The sequence below is a fragment of the Adelges cooleyi genome, unplaced genomic scaffold (genome assembly GCF_023614345.1).
Source record: "Adelges cooleyi isolate 19-005CV unplaced genomic scaffold, UGA_ACOO_1.1 ACOO_flye_CR_arks_rails_tigmint_CR_PRNA_376, whole genome shotgun sequence".
Lineage (NCBI taxonomy): Eukaryota > Metazoa > Arthropoda > Insecta > Hemiptera > Adelgidae > Adelges > Adelges cooleyi.
The window spans coordinates 1,202,133-1,230,059 of NW_026096053.1; the positions used below are offsets into that span (position 1 = coordinate 1,202,133).

The following is a 27,927-nucleotide window of genomic DNA, read 5'->3' on the forward strand; positions in this document are numbered from 1 at the left end:
GTACACTTAACCTGTTCGACAGCTTGGACGATAATTGCAGTAGTGGTCCGGTCGTCACCAAACCACCATCGGCAACGCACAATGTACACTTCGAGCAGGTAAGACTTTTTGTATTGTTATTAAATAATACAATGTTTGTGTACATTATATTATAAACAAATACTAAATTATAAATAACAAATGTGAAAAATCATGGATAAAAATACCGACCGCTAAACGTTATTTTTTTTATATTTCATTTAAAATTATATGCGTTTATATAATATTCATAAAAAATGTAGTGTTCTATAGATATTTTCTTAAAATAAATATTTTTCTTAAAATTATTTTCTACCGGCGATTTGAATAATAATTATACATGTAAAATTGACTTATATATATATATATATATATATATATTAATTGTACTATGTACATAATCTATACGAAATATGTCCACCACGAGTAAAGTCTGTATGTTAATTTATTTTTAAATATTTTGGAAAATGTCAAATTTACATTATAGTAACAGCAGCCGCAATAGTAAATACAAGTTACCGATAATAATAGTTTAATAGTGACAATGGTAATAATTTAATGAAACAGAAGAAGAAAAAAAAAATGTATAAAAACATTATCAAAAACTTGATTCTTGAGAGACACGAGGAATATAAAATAAGTTATTGTTACGAATTCGTGGTTGTTAATTTAAAATTGACCAGGATTAGTAAATACCAGTCGTCAATTTCATTATTCAGTATTTTGAAAATAAAGGCTGTGTGGACAATATTTCTACGTACCTACTTTTAAAGATACCAAATTTTAATATTCCTAAACAGTTTCGTAACCAATGTGGGTGATTCTAAATATATTGCAATTAGATACAATATATACAGCGAAGGACTTTTTTTTTAAATATTTATAAATATGAATTGGTAAAATGAATTCATTGCGATTGCGTTTAATCAAAGGTACCAAAAACATATAGAGCTCTATTTATAATTTCTAACATGTGAGAGTTGGACAAAAGTTTGGAATCAAACAATATAGGCCATAGCTAAATTTTGAAAGCTGAACGCGCTAGACCAATGCCTTATTGAAGATAGTAATTGGTTAATTTTCTTAAGTGTACGAGAATATTTAATTTTTTATTATATAAATAAAGCCCACATTTAAATATAAACGAGCGATTTTCCTATTTAAATTAGTTGGAAAATGGCTCTTTCCATTGCCTCACTGTTATAATGACGATATCGTTCCTCTCAATTTCTGTATAATTAGTTTCTATTATACATATTCGAGGATCAAGTGCCATAACAATAATTTACATTACTTATAAATTATAATGATTTCAAGTCAATAAATAATTATGTTAGTTTTGAGTAATTGAGAATAGTGATTTCAAAAATGATTTTATATAAATATTCTTGTTAAAATATCGGATTGATTATTATTAATATTGTTAGTTATGAAAAATCTGTTAAACTCTTAATTTAATTTATCTAAAATTAAAATATTTTCTGTATAACGATTAAAATGTCAAAACTAAATCAGAATATCGTTATAAATTAAAAAGATTTGAATAATTTAAAATTTGTTTTTTCATTATTGTTTTTAATAAAAAAAGTTTCCAAAAATTAAAGTTCTATTTAGACATCTTTGCTTCAAAACTAAAAGTAGTAATGTCTATCGTATTTTTTTTTGTAAATCTAAATTTTAAATGTCTCCTTACATGCTTCATTCCGAGCCCTTAATTAAATAATTTAATTGTTGTTTAAAGAATTAACGTTTCTTAAATGATATAATTATCATTTAAACGTGGGCTTAAATACATGTATCTTTCATTGAAATCATAAATGTATGATGGTTTTTTTGCTTTAACACATTTAAAACAAATATTTCATCAGTTGTCTATTATTATTTGTATAGAGTAAACGAAGTAATTAAAATTAAATTTATAAAAACTCGTCGTTTCCAAGGGTGAATCGTCCTTTAACTATTTTGAATGATGCGAACGTCGTTAAAAAGTAAAATGTTAAATATCTGTTGATGCTTATGACATTCACATTATACAAATTTAAATATACCTAGATAGAAATACAATTATTAAAAGCTTCTGTACATACATTCATATATATATATATATATATATATGTTATTTAGGTACTTTTAAGTTGTATCACAGAACTTAAATAAATAACACAATTTCATATGGAAATGTCCTGAAATTTCTGTGTATTTAATTACCTACATACAGTGTTTTCAAAACGGAATTTAAACGGAATAGAAAGTAATTAACAATAATTTCAGAATGGTTATGAAAAGTAAACGTATGCCTGTCTATTTGTGTACTAATTGAGCATAGCTCTATTATAAATAACAGCAGTTGTTAAGATTATCATTATTCATAACCTTTACAAAATTCATATTATTATCGCCAATTTCCTTGTTTATGGGTAGATAATACCTGTAGTAATTCGAAGTAAGTCGAAACACTATTAACTCAATTACGTTTCGTGGAACTTTTAAACATACATCCGAATATTAAATTTAATTACCTAGAAAATTCGAAAAAATAATCTATTTTAAACCGTATTAAAATTATCGTCTATGTGACTTTTCCGATTGAACAGAATGTCAATAAAATTAGTAATTACCATTCTGATTGAGCAAACAAACTTTTTGTGAATTCGAATTGCCTTTGTTATATTTTACATTGACTTACTATTTTATGCGTAGGAAAAAAATTAATAAATGAACACATGCTATACAATTTGAAAAATTTGAAAATAATATTTATTGTAATTTTTTTTATCATTTAGGCCACTTTAAAATGAAATTAAAACTGTTATGACTGTCACTTCATTTTATTTAGTTATTAATAACAAAGTATATATGTTTAATTAGTAAATAATGAAAGTGAATAACTTTTGACGTAATAATAAGTATTCTTATTGTGTAATGTTTTGGAATATTCATTTATCTTCTTTGTATAAATCAAGTTTCGGGTGAAGGTCTTATAGGTATGAATCAGTACAAAAACAATATTATATAAATAACATAATAATAATTGAGAACACAATTTTTTACGTTAACGTTTAATTTGTTACATAAACAAGTATATTAAGTAACTATTTAAAAATAAAAATACATATATACATAAATTCGTAATGTTATTGTGTTGAGTTAACTGTTTGTTTATTTATATTTAAATTAAAAAAAAATAGGCCGAGTAAACTTCTCCGTTACTGTAATATTGATTAATTAATAAAATATATTCAATATATTCATGCTGCGTCTAACAAGGACATTTTAGTCTTTGACCTGATGATATATAAGTTTGCTGATTATATGCTAATATTTAAACAAGGTTGTTAATATGATTTGCTAGTTGGTTATTCAAGATTATTTCATAATACAATAAATATTTTTTGCAATTCAACAAATACCTGTCTAACCCACTTACTGCACAGTTATTGATCTTGCAATAACAGTGTGGAATCTTGATTTATCGTTTCTGTAAATCTTTTGTTGAATTCATTACTCATTAGAGAACAATATATATTTTATAATATTACAAGTGAAGCCAAATTATAAATATTACACACTTTTTGTTTTGTGTTAAAACATTTCTATAGTAGTATAATAGTTTTTCATTATCAGAAAATTATTTCTATAAACATTTTTATTTTATGCTTAAAGTAGGACGTTCATAAAAAAAAAAATTAACAAAATTATCGTGAATTTAGTTTTCAATAAAATTCCTTAAATCCTTAATAAACGTGTAGAAATAATTTGAGTACCTAGGTCTTTTTGCAGCTAATGGTTTTTGATTTGATAAAATAATACTCAATACTATAAAAAACACTTGTTTTTATTTCTATTTGGAACTATTAACACTTTTTTGTAGTTTTGGGTATTACTTAAGGGGGGGGGGGGTATGGTTAATTCGTGCAAAAAACGGCAAATTTTTGTGAATTTTTTTTGACGACACAGTTAAAATCTGTTTATTAAAACTAATTGTACATTAAAGTATAACATTCGAAGAATATTGTGTAATATTTTCATGTAGAAATAAGAAAAAATACGGCAATGGCGGCAATTATTCGGAAGCGTCTCGGAAAAAAGTAGAATTGCGGTGCCCCTCATAACTCGATGCTGGATCATCCGAAATTAAAAAAATCAAGTTCTTTCGTTAGATAATTGCTTTTTCCAGGTAAAGCTGGGAGGGTTTTTTGAAATTTCAATTTTTCACTTTTTGGGAACACTTTGAAGGGAAAAACGCGATTTTTGCGAAAAAAATCGGCTAATTTGTTATTGTAAAATAAAAAATATTAACAAATTTGAAAAAAACTCTCCAGCGTTACCTCGTTAGTTATGACTGAAATAGTGTTCAAAATTTCAAAAGGATCGGTGTAGTAGTTTTGAAGTTATGGTGGTCACCGCCTTTGAAAACGTGAGTTGTGGGAAAAACGCTTTAAAGTTAACGATAGTGCGCTCGGGCCGGGCAGCTATAAAATTCCTACAACTCATAACGTCGTCAATTTTGTTCCGATCGACTTGAAATTTTGACACAATATTCTTGAGATATTATGCATTCAGTTAACAAAAAAAAAAAAAAAATGTTAATACCCTACCCCCCCTTAATGATTTTATTTCACGTGTTTATTTTTTTACTTGATCAATTGTATAAAAATGTCATGTATTAATGTGAAATTCATGTTTAATCTGTTTGGTGGTTATTTTTAAATAACATATAGGTAAAAAAAAGTATTATAGAAGCTAGTGAAACTTGAAAGTAACATTGTTTGCATGAGACAATTTGAATGTGTTTAAATGTTGATAAGTGATAACATATTAATGTATTACTATAGAAACAAACTAGCGAAATAGAACACAGAAAGAATTCGTTTTTTTGTTAAATAATAATTATTAAACTTTTTTGTGAAAATTTAAAAATATTCATATTATGTTAACATCTGCCTATAAAGTCTACATTGTGACATTATTTAATTTTATTATAAGTAACTAGTTTTTCATAGTTATTAACAATTTTAAAATAGTATTGTGGTCATGTGAAAGTTTCCACAGCTTTACAAAGGGTAAACAACTTTTTTTTAAATCCGCTAACTTAAACGACTATTTTGCCAAAAGCCCTATCATTATTTTTATTTATAGCAAATGCACTCCAAAGCTTACCTTGTTAGAAATAAAAAGACTATTATTAATTCCTACCCTTCTGATGGCTTGTCTCCAAGTGTAATTGCTTGTAACTAAATACTACCAAGACTTTTGCTTGGCAGCGAATATAATTATTGTATTTGACACGGTTGAAGTGCAGGCGATGGCGAAGTGAGATAAGGCGGCAGTGTATTAACGTACGATCGCCGCGCCGGTTCGAATCTCGGCCACTGACGGTTTGTTCCTCTGTGGGTAACTGTCTGAAGGAAAAATGGCCACCTGCACTTCTCTTTGGAGCCAACTTATTTGGTAGCGTTAGGTCGGCAGCCAGTAGCTATAAGCCCAAAAAATGCAAAAATCTAAACTGTCTAAGCCCCGATCGGTGGGAATAATGGACGTTAAATGTAAGAGAGAGACGAGAGTTTGACACAGTTAATGTGGACTATCTCAATATTTTGTCTGTAAGTTGCAACTAAAAGATAAAACTGTTATTTTATTCTATAGGATTCCTTTTAGGGTCTCCAAAATGAGACTGATGGTCTTGGTTTTGCTGTCAATAGCGGCGGCTGTCAATTCACAACAAGTTTCCAACTACAGACTGCCCAAAACGATGAAACCAATGAGTTATCGACTTGACATTATCACGCACCTCGATGTTGACAATTTTAAATTTGAAGGATCGGTCTACATAAAGGTTAGCTTAAGAAAAAACAGAAACACTATTTCTTACAGATTTTCTGTAATTTCATGTTGTTTTAGATTACTTGTTTGGAACCCACCGATACGATAGTGTTGCATTCGGCTAATCTCACTATAGACACCAGCGGGATAGTGATTTCCAACAGAGGCAACAAAGGTGGACCGGCTAGCAACGTGACTCTAGACCCACGTAATGAATTTTTGTACGTAAAAGTGTCTAATAAATTCAAGAAAGGAGAAGATTTTGAGCTCACCGTACCGTTTTCGGGCAACCTGACCGACAATCTTGTGGGTTACTACAGGAGCAGTTATGTAGACAGAGAGACTAACGAAACGAAGTGAGATAGGAAGGCGAATTTGTCGCATAATTAAATTATTTATTATGAGACATTTGTTGTTTTAGGTGGTTAGCCGTCACCCAGTTCGAACCGGCAGATGCCAGGAGAGCTTTTCCCTGTTTCGACGAACCTGCGCTAAAAGCCACTTTCAGGATCAGACTTGGCCACCACAAAGCACTGTCGTCAGTTAGCAATATGCCGCTTAAACAAACAGCTCCTCTGTGAGAATAAACATATATACGTCCGAAAAGGTTTTCATGTAATTTTAATCGTTTGGTTTCGTTAACATTAAAAGGACTGCGTATCCGGATTACGTGATCGACGAATTCGAAGATTCCGTCCCGATGTCCACTTACCTGGTGGCGTATATGGTGTCGGACTTTACCTACAATGATGGCGTGGGCGAAGACGCGAACTATGTCAAGTTCAGGATCATAGCTAGAAAGGACGCGGCCGACCAAACCGAACTCGCCGCAGCTGCCGGTCCTATGGTCTTGAAGTACTACGATGAATACTTTGACGAAAAGTTCCCGTTGGCCAAACAAGACATGGTGGCCATTCCTGATTTTTCCGCCGGCGCCATGGAAAATTGGGGTCTCGTTACCTACAGGTACATTGCAGTTTCGTCTGCAGATTCTCACAAGGCCTCTTATAACAATATTATATTAATCACCATATTTTGCAGAGAAACCGCTCTATTGATCGACCCGAAAGTGGCTACTATTGGTAACGTGCACCGCGTCGCTTCGGTTATTGCTCACGAGCTGGCACATCAGTGGTTCGGTAATCTGGTCACCATGAAGTGGTGGACAGATCTTTGGCTGAACGAAGGGTTCGCTACTTACGTAGCGGCTAGAGGTGTGGACTACGTAAGTAATACAAGACTCCGGGTAATGGCCGCGATACTAAAAGTTGTGTTGTGTTATAGTTGTATCCAGAATGGAATTCTTTAAAAGTTGAGACGGCCGAAAATTTCCTAGAAGTGTTAGATCTCGATTCGCTGAACTCTTCACACCCGGTATCGGTACCCATTAAACATCACGACGAAATAGCTCAAATTTTTGACGCTATCTCCTACCAAAAAGGATCGTTCTTGTTGCACATGATGAACACTTTCCTCGGCGAGGAAACATTCAAGACGGGTGTCAGAAATTATATCGATAAAAACAAATACATGAACGCGGAGCAAGACGACCTATGGTCTTCCATGACTGAGGTAGCACATGCGCAAGGCAACTTGGACAAGAACCTGACCGTTAAACAAATCATGGACACGTGGACCCTTCAAACAGGTTATCCTGTATTAAGAGTCGTTCGTGATTATTCCAGCGACCAGATCACATTGTCGCAGGTACGTTAGGCATCAGATGAAATTAATATATTAATATTGTTATATGTAAAATGTTGTGTTTTTGCAATTGATTAGGAACGGTTTTTGTCAACGAAATCCAACGTAACCCAACAAAAATACTGCTGGTGGATACCACTTACATTGACGACTTCTACAAAGATGGACTTTTCTCAAACAAAACCGAGCACGTGGTTTAACTGTAATAACAAGGCTCTACAGTTGTCGTTGGCCAAAGAAGATAAATGGGTGATATTTAACATGCAAATGGCTGGTACGTCTCGTACGTGTATACATCAATGACGTTATGTCAACAACGTGTGTTTTCGTTGCCTTAGGCTTGTACAGAGTAGCTTACGACACAAGGAATTGGATGGGCATAATAGCGACGTTAAACGATCCTCAGGAATTTCAAAAGATACACGCTTTGAACCGCGTCCAACTCATTGATGACGCCCTGAGTTTTTCCAAAATTGGTGAGATGGACTACGGAGTGACTTTCCAACTTTTGAAGTATTTAAAACACGAAAACGAGTACTTGCCGTGGATGGCTGCATTGAGCGGGCTTGGTCCGATAAAAAAGTTGATAAGGAGAACACCTAACCAAGGAATTTTCCAGGTTAGCCGAATGGTTTCATGATCATATAGATGGTGAATTTTGTTTTAGCATGGAACATGCTTTAGCCCTAAAACGACATTAAATAGCGCACCTACTTTAAACGTATTATAACTTATAAGATGCCATCGAAATAATAACGAGTCGTTGTCGTTTCGAGTTTGGCCAGAACATATAATTAAGGCTATACTTATATTATAGATCAGAAATAATCAATATTCAGGAGCCAGCAGGCTAAAGCATATGTTCCAGGTTTCATCGCATTTAAGGCGTTATGCTTTAAGTAGACTGTAACTTTTTAAAAAATAAATTATCAATCATGATTGTTTTAGAGTTATATGCAGAAACTCATAGCACCGGTATACAATAACTACCGTGATATGACCGAAGAGCTCAGAGGATACGAACCCATACTATTCAAAAACCTTGTGATTGCCGAAGCTTGTCGCAACCGGATGAGAGACTGTTCCGATCAAGCTGTAACGTTGTTCAGAAAATGGATGCAGTCCAGTGATCCAGATAACTTCAACTTGTGAGACACACAAACTAATTAATTTGGTTATTTGTTAGTGAATATTGTAATTTTTCATTTTAGACTGCCGAGAGAACTTAAAACTATCATTTACTGCGAAGCGATCAAACAAGGAAGCGTAGAGGAATGGGAATTCTTGTGGGAACAATATAAACGGTCTAACGTTGCATTCGAAAAAGCCAAATATCTGTCGGCCTTGGGATGTAGTTCCGAGACTTGGCTGCTAAACAGGTAACCAACCCAAAAGAAACATATTATTAAATTATTTTTTTTATAACTTAACTTTTAATATAGATATTTGAACTGGACCATCGGAGAAAACGCGATCATACGTAAACAAGATGCGATAACAGTGTTCTATTCTGTAGCGATCGGAGACGTTGGCTTCTACGTGGCAAAGGACTTTTTAAACCGTCGCATCGTAGATATATATAAATAGTAAGATAAAAATCGTTAATATATAAACTTGTATTCAAGTTTAAAAGAGACTTCCGTTTTACTCTTTTTTTTGTATGTATTAAGCATTTATTTTCTCACTTTGTATGTTTTTAAGGCTGAACTTTAAATGTACAGTTTAGTGAGTTTTACCTTAAGTGTATCGTAAAAAATAGGTATTCTAAAGCAGTTTTACAATGGTGCATGATTTTTGTTGGTGTTAGAGCTCTTACTTCTTAGAAAGCAAATGCCGAATAGTATATTCTAAGATTGAAGAGAAGCTTATTTTAGTAAGCTATGAATTATAGTAGGAATAATGAGGAATACGTAGAGTATAATTGAAACTAAAACAAATAGTAGTTAATGGAATAAGCGTTCAAATTGACTTTGGAAATGTGACTTAGGGTAAAACGTGAATCAAAGGTTGAGGTAGACAATTGAGAGATAATATGGTTACTTAATAATGACGTTCTTAACAATTTTGGTTTTACATAATTGTACAATAACAAAGTTTCCTAATTGAACTTATATTTTTTTATTTTTGTTTAGTTTCCAACCTCGAGGCGACCGCGTTGGTAGGTACTTGAGCGTTATAGGTTCGCAGATGAAGACTAAAGAAGAACTAAATGAAGTTCGTACACCTATTACATAGTTTATTACTAAACTGTGGCTTAATTGGTTGACATATTAATTTCTGGTTTGTTACAGCTCCAGAGTTTCATTGAAAAGAACGCCGTTTATCTCGAAGAAGCCGATATAACGGTTAAACAGACTCTTGAAACTGTAACAGCGAACACTAAATGGACAGATATATTTTACAATAAAATTGTTAGTCACATGTTAGCTTTTTAGACTAGCCTAGGGGATCTGACTGAAATCCAATAACAGTTGATTAAAAAACAAAAGAGACTGGTCAGATCGTTAAACAAGAATTTACTAGTGTATCATATATTTATAGGATCTTCAGAATTTCATTGATCACATACATTTTTGATGATATTATACTAAAATTATAAAAAAATTACCTATGTAAAACCTTTTTGATTTTTATCAAACAATAATAATTTACAGCTTTTGTATTGTTTCAGCCAGAAGGGGATAACTTTTGTAACTTAAATGGTAACGTATATATTAATTTAGTTTTCATAAAGTAAGAATAATTTTCTGAAAATTTTGACTGGTCGATAACCAGTTTTGAGTCATTACTTTTAAAATTACTTGAGTTTAAAATTACGACGGGAGTGATTGTGGTTGAGTTATGCGTGTGGATAAAAGTAATGCTACACTCCATCTTTCCTCCCGTCCTAAGTTTTTGACGTGAATATTTAGTCAAAATGTTCAGCAAATAATTCTTAATTTAAAAAAGTAATTACAAGTATACATTAACATTTAAGTTAAAAATTACATCCTCTGAATGTAGTTCTGACTGAAAAGCTTTAAATTCTTCTTGTTTGATAAAAATTAGAAAGGTTAAGTCATTTTATTATAATTTTAGTACATCATCAGGTGGGCCATGAAATTCTAAAGACCTGTATATTAGCAGTTCTACTTTATCATTATTACCATTATTAAGTCCTATTTGTCATTATATTATATTGTATTACGCGACTCGAGTAAAGCCTGTTGATAACTATGATTGATGACTGTGATTCGAACAACAACATATATATATTTTTATTTTTCATAAATCCAACTAATCATCACCATCATCATCATTAAAATAATATAATTATGTACATATAACTACGTTATTCGATTATTATTGTTATTATTACCATCACCTTTTTTAAAATAACATACGAACTATAAAAAGATATTATATTACTAATTTGCTATGTTTACATTTGATGCGTTCTCTTCTATATTAGACATTTTTCGTTGGTGTAAACTAGATAAATAGGCATTTGATTTATAAAGAAAAACAATCTAAAAATATTTATCTAAATATTTAACATACATAGTAATATAATTTGTAGATTACATAAAAATAGTATCTCGAATAGCGAAATTGACACAATTGTCACAGCACGTGATCAACAACAACCCTTGCAGTAGGTATATTGTTGGCCCCTAACGTTACCTACTAAATATCTGAATGTACAATATAATATTATACACTGTAAAGTAAACCAGTAAAAATAGCCTCGCCGCAACTTGCTCGTCGTCAGATCAGTGTAAGTGTTTGTTTGTCGGTCGAATTGAGCAATTTTTGACTTACATAATGTTATTGTAATTTTGATTCACCGTCGGCGTATAAGTTCCCACGTCGATCGGCAACCGACTGTCGTATAACGTTGGAGCTTGTAGGATTATTCCTGCTGACCCCATGGTCACGGCCAAAGTGAATATCCACAGAAACAACCTGTCCAGCACCATGGCGACATACTTCCAGTCCTCTTTGATCTAATTTGAAAACAGTTAAGCATGTATGAGATTTAGATCTGACACCATCTAGTCGTAGGAACCCGGCAATCTGGTGGTCGGACAAAAACGTTTTACCTTCTTTTCTTCCTCTTCTTTCCTTATGTAATCGGCTATGAACCCTGCTCCTTCGACGGCTTTATGCAGTTCCGGACAATCGTGCCAATGTTTTTTACCCCTTGGAAGTGGAACGTTCTGTTGCGAATCGTTCGGACTCGGTATAGGGACTATGGGACCGTGTATTTCACAACATCCTATTATCCCACTCTCCAAATCCCTAGAAAATGATTATACATACAGTTACTATGCAATTATACTCATTTTTATGCCGCCTTGTCGCAACGTTTCGATGTAAGTTACCTGGCTGAAAACAAATCATTGATCTGGATCAAATGGTCGGCTGAGTCTTGATCTTGAAGTTCGAGACCTTGACACGTTTTTACCAAGATTCGGTGACAAGCGCCCATTAAACTACATAACGGCAAAAAATACATATGTTGACTTCTTAACTTGTGTGTACATTATAAAAAACTATTGTAAATTTGTTCGGTCGAGGAAACAGTTGAAGACATTTTTTTTAAGCTACATTTAATCAGTTATTTAATGACTGTCTTTAAGTAATTTTTAAAAAGCTATTGTAAAATTGTTTATGAAAAGTTACGTTTATGGTGGTAACTGGTAACAAGTAACATTTTATTTTTTTTCTCCTTATTTTTTCTATCCAGTCTGCACTATGCATACCTACTCTACATTTATAATTTGTTCCTTCCTACACTTTAACTTAAGCTCGATAGCGTGTTAACGCTTAGGCCTTATTTCTCCTAGTTTAAATCTTACTTTTTTCTCTCCATTTGATAATGGGGTCTTCTCATAATCAACATCCTAGGAAGTATATGAATGAACACTCTTCTCACCCACGGCGACATGACGTGCGTGGTAGGAGAACGAAAATGTATGTTTAATACCACGACGGTCACGCATATGCTGTGAAAATTATTTAAATTTTTATATTTTGTAATGATATTACACATGCGGTACCTACCTGAGCGTGTCTAGTATCATAGTGAATAACACAAATTTGCCTAACAATGGAACGACCAGAGACGTAGGTGGAATGATCTCGGCCAACAACAGGAAGAACACGGTCAGTGATAGGAGAATAGATATGCTTAAGCTAACCTGAAATCATACATGAACGTGTAAGGGTATAATATCTGTTACACACATTCGATTAAAAATAGTTTGCTTACTTTTTCATTACTGTCCGACGGAAGGTAGAACACGAGTATGGTAAGAAACGATATTCCCATGCAAGGAATGATCAAATTCACTGTATAAAATAATGTTTTTCTCCTCATAGTAATATTAAAAGTGATGTCCAAGTACGGCTCTTCGCAGCATGTATAATACTTTTCGTTTCTAAATCATGGAAAAACCAAACAAAACAAAATATTAAAGCTTAGTATTTATGTTAAAAATTGGTTAAGCTCATATAATTCATATCAAGTGTCATTGGCTCACAAGTCAAAAAATTATAGTATATGACAAGACATATTTTAATGGATTTAGGAGGGAATGAATTGTGTAAGTATACAAAATGAGAAAAAAACTAAACTCACCGTCGCTTTAGAATGTATTTTCAGATAAACGAATAATACAAATTATTTTTGAATTTTTGATGTGTTTTTTTTGTTTAATATAAGTACATTTTGTTTTAAAAAGTTTGAACGCAAAGTGGAGCAATACGACTTACCACACAAACTTTAAATAAACCATCTCAAAGAGACACGTGATCTGTGTTACACTCTAGTCAAGATTCAAGTCGTTAAAAGTCCAATAAAAAAAATATGCGAAAACAAAAGAAAACCGTTACGGACATAAAATAGCTGTGTTTATTTTTCTACGTTACACTTATATAGCTCGTTATTGTACATGCAAATATTATATAATGACCCTAATAATTTTAATCAGTTTTTACATGTTTTCAACTGACATTTTTAATCCTAGTTAAAATGTCTGTATTGTACATAAGCCAACGATACGTTTTGTATAGTTTTACTAATTTTTTCAAAACTACAAACCCCCAAATGAGTATTCTTCATTGACAATGATGATGTAAAACAATCTATTAGTATAATAGAAGCCCAGTGACACTCAGGTTTATTTCACCCCAAAGATACTTTAAAGAGCCAAAAATTTTAAAAATGGATTCCTTACTCTTCAGAATCAAGAAAAACACCCAAAAAATTTGTTCATTCTTAAGTACGGCGCTTTATAATTTTTTTCAAAATATTCAAATTAGTTTCAAAAATGTATGGAATATTCTTTAAACATTGAACTACCGATAAACGTTGACAAACCAATAAAATATCATAAACTTTTCCCCTTTGAAAGGATAACATTTTTTTCTTCATTTCACTTTTTCAAGCAAAGTTTTAGGGATTTATGTCTGAAAATTAGACCAAAGTTAGGTCTAAATGCGCATATGCTATATACAATTTTCTCAAAAATGTTTTGTCGAACTTTATTTTTTTATAGGAAAATCCAAAAAAAGGCGGAAAATTACACTTTGGCAGCAGTCAACTTTTAGGTTGTTATGTATGAATCATCAGTCAACAGCTATTTGAAAATATTTTCATTACATTGCTATTCACGATATGGGTAATAACGGTAATAAATTAATATAGACAGACGATTAATAAAGATACGCATTAAAGTCTTGTTTTAAAGTTATTCTGTCCTATACATATTTTATGCAAACTCAAAGAAAAACAAATAGAAATTGGGGTAGAAATAGATGTAATAATATTATATTCAACGCTTTTTACCTTATAGCAGGCACTTCTAAAATATCCCATTCGACCGAAGCATAAAATTCGGATAAATCGACACCAACGTCCACCACACGAGATTTGTTGTCTTCGTCCACGTGTCTTAGGTCGACCTGAAATAAAAAAAACCTAGTTATTTTCTACGCTCCATGGAAAAACATTTAATCATGAACCTGTTATCGGTTATTACTTATATTTTGTCTCTTATTTCTTATCTCTAACTGAAAGTGTAAACTGTGTAAGTATAACGCGAAAATGGCGACATGAAATTTCTTGAATCCAGCAAAATAACATATTCATGTTTATATTAGCGCCTATTAGTAAAACTGTTATAATATGTAATATTATAATTTTCAAATAAACATTTAAAGCAGATCAGCGGCGGTCGGTATTTTATCTAACAATATCTAAACATTCAATATATTGTAAATGGGAATGAACAAACACTGTTAGATTTGTCTTGAAAATTATAATGACTAGTTAATAGACAGTTATTTTTTCGCTTGTGTTTTAAAATATATCTATTCAATTGATTTTACAATGATGTGTTGTTATAACAATACATATATTTTGTAATACATATATTGGACCACCACTCCATAACAAATTTCTGGATAAGCTTTAAAAACTCGTGAACACTTAAACCCAACCTAACATTCCGCCTCGGACTTTGTTATTACTTTATCACGCATTTACCAAAAAAAAAACAAATCATAATTTATTTTTTTATGACTTTTTACGACCTAGAATCTTGGTTGTTACTTGTCCAAAACGTGACAAAAATGTAATTAACTTTAAGCTCAACGCGAGGAGAAAACCATAACTACGTGTCAAAAAAAAATACGAAAAATATTTGTATACCGAATTAGTGCAACGATGTTAAAGGTAAAAAAAAACTTTAAAAATGATAACTAGAAAAATATGGTTTATGTGTATAATATGATGTGATCAATAGTATACTTAACAATAAAAAACTTGCCAAGATTTATCTAAAATAAAAGAACTCTTTGGTATTTAAGTTATTGTGGCTATATATGTGCATATATTATTGTCCGGACAGAAAAACAAAAATACACATCATTGCAAAACATATTTATCTTCTAAGTTCCTCATCGAAGCTAAAATGTATTAACTTAAAATTATTTCCTATACAAGTTTAAGATAGCGAATTAGTCTAGAAACCCATCTCATTATGGCAACGTTGGGCCTTCAAGGCCCGTTAAGCTACATGATAATGATAAGTTTAAGGTTTTGGAAAGTGATTTTATTTTTTTTAATTATACTTTTAGTTGTAATAGAAAATATTTATTTAGGAATAAAGATTTAAAAAGCATAGCACAAATTGTTGTACCTACTGGAATCTAGGGGCACACTACACAGTCTAGTAATTAGAGCTAGCTGTAATAGCATCAAGTGGGATGTTTTTAAATAAATGGGACCATTTTAAATGACAAACTCTTTTTGTTTTTAGATAAAACCAACAATGCTCGTGTTTTATGCAATATTGTGCAATTGATCACAAACGTATAATTGAAAGCATTAAATTAAAAAAACTTTCAATTGTTTTAAACTTGCCTCATTTAATTAATAATTATCTTACTTGACAATATATTTTTATTTCTGGAACGCCACGTATAATGTTTATATTTTTCAATAGCTCGTTAAAAGAGATTCATAGATTTTCACTAAGTGTATAATTCGATCTTAAATTAAAAAATAAAAATCGTGACAATCTATTGTTATAGGGTTGCAATCTATTGAAACACCTTATAACTGATCTCACCAGTTTAGCTGTTAACATATAAATATATTATAGTTTAGTCATTTTGTTTAATTATTGTTAACCTATGTCCTATACTTAGTTTTTAAACTAAACATAACCGTTAAACTAATAAACCGTTAAACGTGTTACAATCATCGATTAAGTTTCTAGAATGACTCGCCAAAATACTTCATCTAAAAAGAGAAATATTTTGTTCTTTTCTCCACAGCAAAGCCGCCCGACATATTAGCAGTACAAAATTACTAACTAAAAAAAAATAAAAATATGAGAAAGATAACAAATTATAGTAATGTAAACATATGCAAACCCTGTTGGAGGCTTTCCAACGTGAAGGTATTGTCGGAGTAAGAGAGAGAGAGTTGAAATATATTTTTTCTTTTCATCCGCCACAAGAAAACATATATAGGTGCGACGGAACTCGCAACACGCGTGTATCGTATACATTGGCATGAAACAAGGATATTTATATATAAGAGAGCTGGGTGGGGGCTGTAACGAGAGGGATGAAGGGTTAGATGTAGCGGATAAACGCGAGAGGGGAGGCATCACGGTCGAGGGCAGTCCATTTATCGAACCGTTCGTTTTCTCCCTTCCTAGTACGGGTTAAAATTTATAACTTAAATTATTGCAGCAGCTCAGTCAAAGTGTTTCCGTCATAGTATTCTCATCAACGGAGAAAAAAACGAATTATAGCTGTCATTTTGATCAATTTGACTCTCCTTGGTGTTAAGACGCGTTTTTTTTTGTGGCAGTTTTATTTCCTCGTTTTGAAAGTTCTTATCTAGGTTTCAAGAGGATCAAAAAAAGGTTTAATGTATATATTTTTTTTTTTACTATGACCATACATAAAATATATGAAATAGTTTATAGTTTATAGATAAATCCAATAAAAACTAACTTCTAACTTTTCTAAATTAAATTAAATTTACAACTTTAATATAAAATATAATTTCAGTTTAATATTATACTTAAATAAAATAAACCTTAACACTATGTAAATGTTGTCGATGATGATAATATTTTAAACAAATTTAAATAATATTTTCAAAAAAAAAAAATTAAGACTAAATTTCTGGCCAAAATATTATTTAAAATTATAAAAAAATTAAGTGCTGTCTTTGGAATGATACCCAATGGGGTCAATTGAACAATTAAGTTAAACTTTTTACTTGAAACTTCTGTTTCATCTCTGACGTTGCTTTTATTAATCTGAATATTTAATGTTAGTATTTTTTTAATAAAATTTACTTTAAAGTAATGTTCATAAAACTTAATACAAGATAATTATTTGTGCAATAAAGTCTGAAATGATAAGATTAAAAAATTGTAATAAGTAAAAACGATATCATTATTCATAATATTAACATATTTTATTAATATGTTTTTAATAACTACACGTTTGCAGTTCGTGTTAAATCATTACACAGAGCAGTGTAAACTTTAACAGTAATATCATCAATCATTTTAAATATTTATTTATAATTAAACATTCGATAGTTCAATACATAAAATGTCGTTAATGGTTTAAAAAGAGTAATTTATAAAAATAATATGATTAATTACCCATTGCGTTAAAAACACCGTAGTTTTTTGTATTCTGAAATGATGTAAATAATTGTTTGCCCATTTCAAAAACAGAAAGACATATTGATCATATCACAAAATAGACAAAAGAAAAATAATAACTTTAAATCGTAATAATATTTCTTGGTTTTACTCTCTTTTAGTAGGAATGTATTACACGTAAAACTTATTTGACACATTTCTAATAGATTGTCTAACTTTTTTCACTAAGTAATAATAAATATATTATATTTAATATAATATGGGTATATAGGTACATATATTATATAAGTACCTATAATAAATCATTGTGTAATGTGTTCTATATTAGATTAAGGCATACATTTTGTGTAGACTTACTAATAAATCACTTAAATTTCCATTTGCTTTTCCGATAAACTTGTACAAATCGATCATGAATTTTGAATGTTCATAAAATAAAGTAAGTATATTAACTGTGTTTCGAGTGTGTCGTGTTTGGGTTATCTGCAGTTATAATGAATTGTCTATAGATTGACAAAAGTGAAAGGCTCGCCCTATTATACGAGGGTAATGCCGGGAAACTATAACTTTACGGTTGAGGCATATGCTCTTCTAAATTAACAAACTTTCCGTCATCCCTCTACTACGCTGCTCCAATCAATTGCAGGATGTTTAGAGCCCAATATGAAGTAATAAAGTTGTCGGCAAATTACATTCGCCCCGTAGCTGCTCTTTAGTCAAGACAGATGAACACAACGAGTTAAAATATTATATTTTTTTTCTATTAAAAATAATGATTGCCTAAATAAATGTTGGATGTTTCTTGAAACACTATAACTTGATGCACAGTGTGCTTAGCTAGATAATTGTTGTCTCTTATGTGTCTTAATTAGATTAACTTTTGTCTCTGCTTACCTGAAACCCGTCATACGTCCAAGAACCGAATTTCAACACGCACGTTTGCTCGTCAAAAGGAAAAAATTCGACGTCTATTTCACAGGAAGACTTGTATATAGCTGGAGGTTTCCATTCCACTCGACCCGTGTAATGCAGTATGGCTTTAGTAGCTAAAGTCACTTCAAAATTTCCATCCGCACTTAAAAAAAAACATATTGTCATATAACGTGTATAAGGTTTTTTTGAATTTTAACGGCTGGAATGATAATTTTATTTAGAAATTTTAATTGTATACCAAAAAATTAACATAAAATGTCGTGTTTTATATTCTGCCCAATATATGATATAAGAGATAATACGAGGAAAGCTATTGAAATAAAAACATTTAAATTTAGGATGATATTTTGTGTGACTAAGCAAGTAAATAAATCCAATAAACGAGTAAATAAATCAAGTTAACTGGTAAATAAATCGAATAAACGAGTAAACAAACTAGTAAAATAGAAAATAGATCTAGTAAACGAGTAAATAAATCGTCATTCTTGATTGACCTCAGCCTAAAAACATTATCATGTTAAAAACGTGGAGTCCAGTAATATATTGTCACTATAGTACTTATTGTTTTTTAATTGTGACTAATAAATGTACTCAAAAGGTACATGAAAACTTAGTCTGCTGACTGAGTAGCAATGGAAGGATAATATTGTTTAAAACCAATTTAAATTTAAAACATATAAAATGTTTGATAGCTTATAGTACCTAAACGGTTTTTAGAATTTCATCTAATTTGTATTATTTATGGTACCTATCTCGTATGTATATTTTAAGTTAAAGCTCTTACTTATTGTAAAGTACTATATCCGGTCTCCAAACGTGTTCGGATGGTACATGTAAACCTTCCACTCCTCCATATTCTTTAGGATTCCACGACAACTTATAATCATACCAGTACTGTAAAAATATGTTTAAAAAAGGGTATTAGGTAGACATATGCCTTTACAATTTGTGTACTCCATTGGCAACTTTAATTTATCATATTTTACCTGTTCTACCCATAAATTCGTAGTCATAATTTGATTTTTCAGGTTCTGTAAGGAAAATAACAACAAAATTAAAATATAATATAAAATATTATATCTTTACTAAATATATGCGTTAGTAGTAAATGGGTAGATTTACAATCTATAAGTACTGAATCAAACTTTTCACGCTAAAACTCGTTAACAGTCTGCTGTCTGTCAGTTGACAAGCGAGGGAGTTGAATTTCCGCAATATGTTTTCAAGTGGAGCTGAGAAAATATCGGTTTGAAATAATGATAATTGTATGCATTAGTCGATTACAAAAGATAGTGTACGTTTTGTACTGGGAGTGTAAAAATAAATAAGCATTAAAAAGGTAAAAGTTAACAAGTCCATTATTTCTTTCAAAATTGAGAGCACGTCTAGACAAATGAGTTATAATAAATGCACAGATTTTTTATTAAATAACAAATTTTTCCTATTTTTAAATTTGCAAACAATTATATTATCGTAAAATCAGTGGTTATTTTATTACATTATTCTCATTTACATGTGTTATAAAGTCTTAATTTTTCTATATATTTTGTACAGTATTTTTATTAGACTTCTATTTTCTAATTACTCGTTCAGATTTTAATAGGTACTATATGTAAGTTCTGTGACAGTATTTGTAGCGCATCGTGTTCTGTAATAAGTGAAATATTGTTCAAAGTATAATATATTATTATCAAACACCCGTTGATTTGTTTTTTACCTAACACTTTTATGTGCATTTTCTTTGTTTAACGGGTGGAAAATTACAGGGATTTCCATTTTTTGCTGTCTCGACGACTTGTAATAGGTCACGTTATGCGCTTATATGGTATAAATGATCGTCATTTAATGGTATAGGACACTTTGCAGTGGTAAGCTCCGGATTTACGGTGTCGAGCAAAGATTTTCCTGGTAAATCTGTTGTTAAATTGATGGAGATGAAAAAAAATTCACGAGTAAAAATACTAAAGGCCTCGTTTGTGTTTTACAACCCGAGTTATCCTATATTACGGTTTATGTGTCGTTACATGCCGACGAGACCTAATGTGAATGAACCGTTTAAATTGTCTGAAAACATAAAAAAAATGTATCTTAACCCCAACCCCTCACACACACACGTTGATATAAATTAAAAGTAAAAAGATATAATATGTTCTATAATATTAGTAACTTTAAAAAATGGTTAAGCAAATTAAAGATAATAATTTAAGTAATCCTATGTTTTCTCTATTAACTATACAGGAGTTTTAGTTTCAGAATTATTATGTAAAAATATTTTGATTTTGTTTCCGACGGATTGTCGGTACACAAGTTTTATTACTACTTTTATAAAGCTATCTTTCGAACTCTTTAAAAGTATCATTAATGAAAAAAGTAATTTAAACTCATTGTGCGTACTGTAATAATTTTTACTATTGTTGTTATTTTTGTCATAAAAAAAATACCAAGAATATCAATGGTAGTAGTATAAACTAAACAAATAAATAAACAAAACAAAAAGTTGAACATGTTTAATTAAGTACACAGTTTTGATCTGGCTTAGCAGCTCTTTTTTTTTTATTAACTTGAGCGATAAAAAGCTGTTGTATTTAACAGAACTTATTCTATAGTTGAATATATTGAAACTGTTAAAATTCAGTAATTAGAATTGTTTTTTTTTAATATGTTTGATTATTACTCTTTGGTGTTCCTCGATTACTTCATTTTGACATTAATTAGTTATGTTTAAATTGTTTTAAAATGATTTAATTTTCAATATTTTATTTAGTGTAAATTTAGTGACTTACAATATCGATGAGCTGTGATAGTTTGATCTTGATCTTAACAGACAACGGATCAGTAATATTGATGACGGGCCTCACGAGTTTGTTGTAATTTGACAAGAGATCGTCGTATAGCCTTTTTGCGTCTGGATTCATTGAACATCCTTAAATAAAAAAAAATTGATTTGAAAAGATTTTTCAGATGGGATACGAGGCGGAAGGATGACGATTCCCTCTCCTACTTATCCCTCCTAACTCCGACCACTAAAGATTATGAATGGTCAAAAGACTGTTAAGCAGACAGGTATGCGTTTACAGCGAACCAACTGAAAATCGTTGTCAGAATATTATTATACTACACTCGGCAGTCGGAAGTTTTTTTTCTTTAGCCAACCAAGTAAAATGTAGCTAGGCCGCCACCGACTTGGATAAAATAACAACTGCAATAGTATTGTTGTATTATACGCCCCTTTTAAAGGTCGTCTGAATTATGACTTCATTCCTTGTCACTAACATGAATAATACCTACGGGACCGTTGTCTGACTCATAAAGGATAGCATTTTGTCGGTGTATTTTTGGGGTTTTGGTATGTCGCTGTAATGATGATATCCATTGTGTACCTAACCCTCGACCGTACACTTCCAAGTCACCTGTTACGATTTCCCTGGAGTATCGCGTACCCATACATATAAGCGTCTAGTCCTCGGAGCAAGCACGCCATAACAATATTATATATCCAACGCCGAGGCCATATTAACAGCCACGTTAAACGCGGGTTGTTCAAAAAACCATTAGCCATCCGCAACGACGTAGAGGAGGGAGATCTAGTATAATATGTAGTGGTCTGGTACAATTTGCAACACACCCCATCCTGGCATCGAGATAATGGTCTTTATATTTTTTTTTTTCGTTTAACCAAAGAAAGGATACCCCAATTCGCGGTATTGTGTACAATACCGGAAATCGAGGGCTCGGATGATAAAGTGTAATGCGTTGTGTAACCTTCCTTGACAACGATCATTCCGGTTTTGGAAAAAAAAATCCGCTTCATCTTTCCCATGTCGATGTCACAATGCATCGCACCACACCGCGTGTCATCATCATTACACTATCAGGTTTATAACTATGTAATTTGTAAAAAAAAACGAAAAACTGTTGTAAAAATATACAAAGTTGTCGAGCGAGTTAAAAAAAATGTTACACAACATACATAGGTGCGTAAAAAAGTACACATACATAAGTTAATTCCTATCCAGGGGGTCGCAAGAAGTAAAATATTACGAAGTAAGCGAAAAGGCGAGTTGCAGTGTGACCAGAATGACTCAATCACATCGCTCTGGTACATATTTTTAATTTGTTTCACTACAGCAACCACGTGATATAAAACATATTGCTTATCAGCTATAATATTACCACATTATCATATTATGAAATTTGAATTTTTTCTATTGATTTGTATAGTTAAAGAAGATTATACTGTGCTGTGTTTAACAATTTAAAAAAAAAAAAAAGTATTTATTTTTATTTATAGTGGTCACACTGTCGCTCGCCTTTTTGATTACTTCTTTGCTAGGTACAGCGGGTATTATAAATTATTATTTTATAATATGTATTTGAAAACCAACTCACCGGAAATATTGATGAGCATTATGCATAGTATTATGGCATCGGCCAAAGTCTTCATTTTGCGGTGACCATATCAAAGGTCACAGCATGACGTTAAATATTCCCATGGCTTCATAGAACTGAAACAAAAGCACATTTTATTATTACACGTACAACCGATAACATAACATTGTACATTATTATTATTTATACACATTCTGGCAAGTAAATAGATATATTATTTTTGTGACCATTGGTACATAATTTTGTTAAAGCTTTAGCGAACAAAGTTGAAGGAGGGTATTAGAATTTAGAACAGCCCATATATAACTTGTAAAAGGTAAACTCAGTATAATATACTTATGAATAAAGACACATCTTCATAACATGGAAAACCAATACCTTCTCAGTTTCGCATCGAAGCTTAAATTATGAGTTTAAAATTTGTAAATTTGTTCTTATTATTAAATTACAATAAATTGGTTGACATACTTAAAACATGTATGCATAAAAAAATACGTGACTTCAATAGGTAAGTTAGTTGACATTTTTTGTTTGAAAAAAAAAATAATAATGAAGATTGATTTTCCGTACAGCAAGGTTATGGGAGCTCGACAATTTATTTTACAAAACAGTACTCATCCATATCCCATTTGACGTTTTATAAGACATCTTGTTCGACCCTGCCATCCTAATGTTATACGCGTTGACGTAGATAAAACGTTTTTGCTTTCTGACATTTCTATTATTATCCAGATTTTTTTGCTGCTATGAATTTCAATCAACCAATCGATCAAAAAGTAATAAAATATAAATTCTTCGATTTTTATCGATACATTTATTCGGGTTTTTAAACGAATGAAAAAGTTTTGCAACCTAAAGTCGCCGTGCAATACTTTTATAATTATTATTTTTTACATAACAATCACATTAAATATTTCTTTTTGTACCAAAATAATAACAAACGTGTTTGAAAAGGCATTGATATACATTATATCATTATATAGGGTGATTTTTTTTAAAGTGATCCACTCAATATCTCATAATGTTTAATCGGTTATTGATTTTTATTCCAAAGTGTTTTTATATTACAATGTGTTCTCAATTGCTTACAAACTTTTATGTTTTTAACCCCTACCAAATTAGTTATTTTTATAGAAACTTTTAAAACTTGGACAGTAGTAACGTACAAATTGTTTTAACTTTTTAAGTTAAGAATAATTTACTACGGTCGATAACCAGTTTTGGATAATTATTTTTAATGTTATTAAAATGTAAAAATTAGGACAAGAGGAGAAGTTGGGTTGAGTAATGTGGGCAGGTAAAAATTGTACTACTCATCACCCTTCTCCCGTCCTAAACTTTATACTTTACATTAACCCTTTCGTTACTGACATCCTCGTACGAGGATTTAGCTTTAAAAATTTCGAAAAATTGAATAAAATATTAACAACGTACTATCATTATCAAAAATGTCTTTAAACAGTTCTAGTATAGATTGATGATAAAAAAAATCGACACAGCTATATTGATAATCAATATCAGTCCGATACGTAAAAAAAAAAATTCCCAGGAACGAAAGGGTTAAGAATAATTATCTAAAACTGGTTATCAACCAGACAAAATTGTCAGTAAATTATTCTTAATTTTTAAAGTTAATAAAATTTCTACGTTACCGCATTCAAGTTTCAAAAGTTGATTTATAGATGAAAAATAAAAATAAAGTTAAGACGTGTAAAAACTAATACCGCCTTAAACGATAAATAATAGACACGCCACAAATCACAACTACTGTCACAAATCACAGTATAACACGCGTTACATTAAAAACATGTGTTATTTATTACCGTGCAACGAGTGCAAATGAAAGTTGTGAAAATGAGTTTGCAGGCTTGTTTCTGTTCATCGTACAACATACATACTATTTTCTACAGTGCCGTTTCTTTTCTAATTAAAACCGCAAAATGAAATCCCTCTGGACAACAGCCGTACTGGTCAATTTTTTAGCAGCTTTTATTGGACTGGCTGACGGTATGTTGGGTGACAATGCGGCTTATGTATTGACTGATGACGTTAAAGGAACACTGCTGTTAAAGTATTGGCGTATTTGCGAGATCGAAACCGGATTCGAAGACGACGGATGGACACCGGAGACGTGCCGCAAAACCGCGCCGCCAGACGTCTTGAACGCCATAGTGAAGCAGACCAACGAGATCAGGGCCGGGTTTGTGCTAATGGCACTGTCCTTCATGCGTCTGTCGGAATTTCAGCTGAAGTGGTTCGCCGACATCGATGCCAACGTGGACGTGCAATGTTTCAAGGCGGCCAACAGCATAACGGCGTTCGCTGGCTTTAGCCACTCGATGATGGCTATAATGTCGGCCGTCGGGTTATTCATGCCCACGGACATGTTGCTGTTTTACCTCTACACAAATCAGGTGGGCGCCATGTACGATCATCTCAAAAACAATAACGTCCTAGGCGTGGCCGCCCTGTGGAAGCTGACGAAACTGCACAGGGCCGTCGTCGACGAACTGACAGGACTGATCGCGGGGCAGAACAGGCGCAATCGGTTCGACGTGATGGACTCGGTCCGATACAAGACACACGGCAACTACGTACTGTTGAACGTGATGATCGGAAAATCCACATACAAATTGGCGACGGAAATGCTGGATGAATACTTGAGCGACATCGAAAAAACGATCAAACAAAACGCGCAACGATTCTTCAGCAGTAGCTCGACCCAACCTGTTTTTCGGGTAGACAATTCTTATGTGATGGCGGCTTCGGCAAAAATGTTAGCGCTAATCAAAGATTGAGAAAAAATTAATTACAGTGTATTGTCTTTAGTTATATGGTAGGTATGGATCTTGGTATGTATTAATCAATGTTATGTATCAATATATTGATTACGTAGTGTGCAATATACAATTATGTACAGTTATATAATATAATTTTACAGCTGTATGTCAGATTCCATGTTAAATTAGAAATAAACGACAGTAACAAATAACTATAATGGCTAATAATATCAATTAATAATATTATAAATTATAATTTATGATAATACATAATTAGCTGTATTTCGTATAAACAAAAATATAGCAACACGGACAATATAGTATATATCCAACAGAGGAAACGCTAAATCCCTTTAATCTCCCGTTTTCTGATAATATATAGAATTAAAAATATTAAGTCTTTCAGCATTTTCTTGAACAAAATATGCTACTAATGATATCAGCGTTTAAAAACGAAAATAATGTATTGTTTACTCTACTCCATCCTTAAAACGGTTATAAAGCGTATAATGATGTTTTGAGACAGCAAATCAAATATGTTGCATGATCAAGGGAATTTTTTGCTAAATTCGTGTGACTTTGTAGAAAATATTATTATGACCGAATCGAAATTATCCATGATTAAGGGACTATATATAATACTAAATAGTGTAAACCCAGATTCGATGAATCGAGGACGTTTTAATTCACGGTCGAGTAGTGTTCTGCGACGATATTTTATCGTTATAGGTATATATATTATATCGTTTAAGTTAACTATTAAATATTATCATTAAAGAACATTGGGTGATATACATCGGGCATAAATAGGTATTATATTTTTAAAACTTATATTTCTTCGTAATCTGTTAAAACTCGTTACTATAATGATGAATTATTCGAATCAGTTCTAACTGCTTTTGTAACATAAAATCGAGTACCTATTTAATCCACTTAACCGCGTGTGATAATACGCCTATTGTGTTCGGAGTGCTGTTTAGCGAACATAAGATGAGTTATTATGCACATTTGGCCACATATACAGTATTAATATCGGCTATTAAACCTACCCCAACGCTGTGCAGTAAGCCAATGTAATGTATGTGGCGTCAGGTTGGCGTATAAATTCGCTTTGTAGGACACATACCTCCTCGCCATATATACCGGTGTCCTCTTTGCCTGGACCTTTGTCTTCGTTCACGGCTCAACAAAGCAGTATCTCACACCAGTATAATATTTAAAGCTGACTAGTGTTTGTACAGCTACTTAATAATAAAATACCGCGTGACGGTGTATTTATAAAGAGTAGTTATAAATGTGTAGATATAAATTATGTACTAGAATATTATCGTTATCGACTGTCGTTCGTTGATATTTTCAAACAATGCAGTAAAACTCATTAAGAAAATACTCATTAAAAGTGTAATTTTATTCTCCATTACCCACATTTTCATTACTATATTATACTACCCTCAGTGAGTGAACGCGCCTGTGATGGGATCGCATAATCACTATCGAATATAACACGAAATCGAAAAACTTTTATCTGATATTACTCTCGTGCATAATGCTCTTCAGATCTCTATTATAATATGTACGATGTACCATATAATAATGTCATACAGGCTGATATAATAACGAGGTAATATAGTTTTTAAAACAAAGAATAATAATAACGAAATATCGATCTTAATGAAATATTAACTCGGTCGGCAAAAGAATCTATATTAATTTTCTCCTTCGCCCAGGCAGATATTATTGTTATTTTTTACTTCTTTTTCAATAAACTGATTAGATCAAAGCAGCGATCACATCTTAATAGTTGACAAATTAAATTACGAAACATAATATTAATAATAATATCTATATACCTTTTAGATAATGGCAGTGTGGTTGTGTGTTATCTAGGTTTGACGACGGCGGCGACGGTATGTAAGTAAGTGGCACGCGCTGTAGCGGTCACACATCCGTTGGATTAGTCGCACTGATGGCCATTTGGCGGTGTTGGCGGTTCCGCTAGCGTAAGAAGCACGACGACGACGGCGAGCATGGTGTTGGGGCTCTGGACTCACGTCGCATAGAATGCCTTTAATCGCCGCTGCCGCCTTGCGGCAAAC

At 31.8% G+C, this 27,927-nt stretch overlaps 2 protein-coding genes across 2 annotated transcripts; one reads left to right on the forward strand and one right to left on the reverse strand.

The window, feature by feature from the left end:
* Positions 1-10,969, forward strand: LOC126841078 (aminopeptidase N-like). The gene is made up of 14 exons (XM_050577330.1): positions 1-98; positions 5,665-5,854; positions 5,920-6,197; positions 6,263-6,418; positions 6,493-6,807; positions 6,883-7,066; positions 7,126-7,548; positions 7,624-7,819; positions 7,884-8,164; positions 8,494-8,693; positions 8,757-8,924; positions 8,988-9,131; positions 9,678-9,759; positions 9,837-10,969. The coding sequence occupies exons 1-14, from the start codon at positions 82-84 to the stop codon at positions 9,978-9,980; spliced, it is 2,778 nt and encodes a 925-aa protein (XP_050433287.1). The 5' UTR covers positions 1-81; the 3' UTR covers positions 9,981-10,969.
* Positions 10,783-27,897, reverse strand: LOC126841082 (acetylcholine receptor subunit alpha-like). Its single transcript, XM_050577336.1, has 13 exons — positions 27,682-27,897; positions 23,052-23,167; positions 21,446-21,585; positions 19,649-19,693; positions 19,447-19,556; positions 18,624-18,804; positions 14,378-14,493; positions 12,800-12,968; positions 12,592-12,728; positions 12,387-12,533; positions 11,910-12,020; positions 11,628-11,826; positions 10,783-11,531 (listed from the first exon to the last, which is right to left on the reverse strand). The coding sequence occupies exons 2-13, from the start codon at positions 23,104-23,106 to the stop codon at positions 11,343-11,345; spliced, it is 1,599 nt and encodes a 532-aa protein (XP_050433293.1). The 5' UTR covers positions 23,107-23,167; positions 27,682-27,897; the 3' UTR covers positions 10,783-11,342.
* Positions 27,898-27,927: the final 30 nt, after the last annotated feature.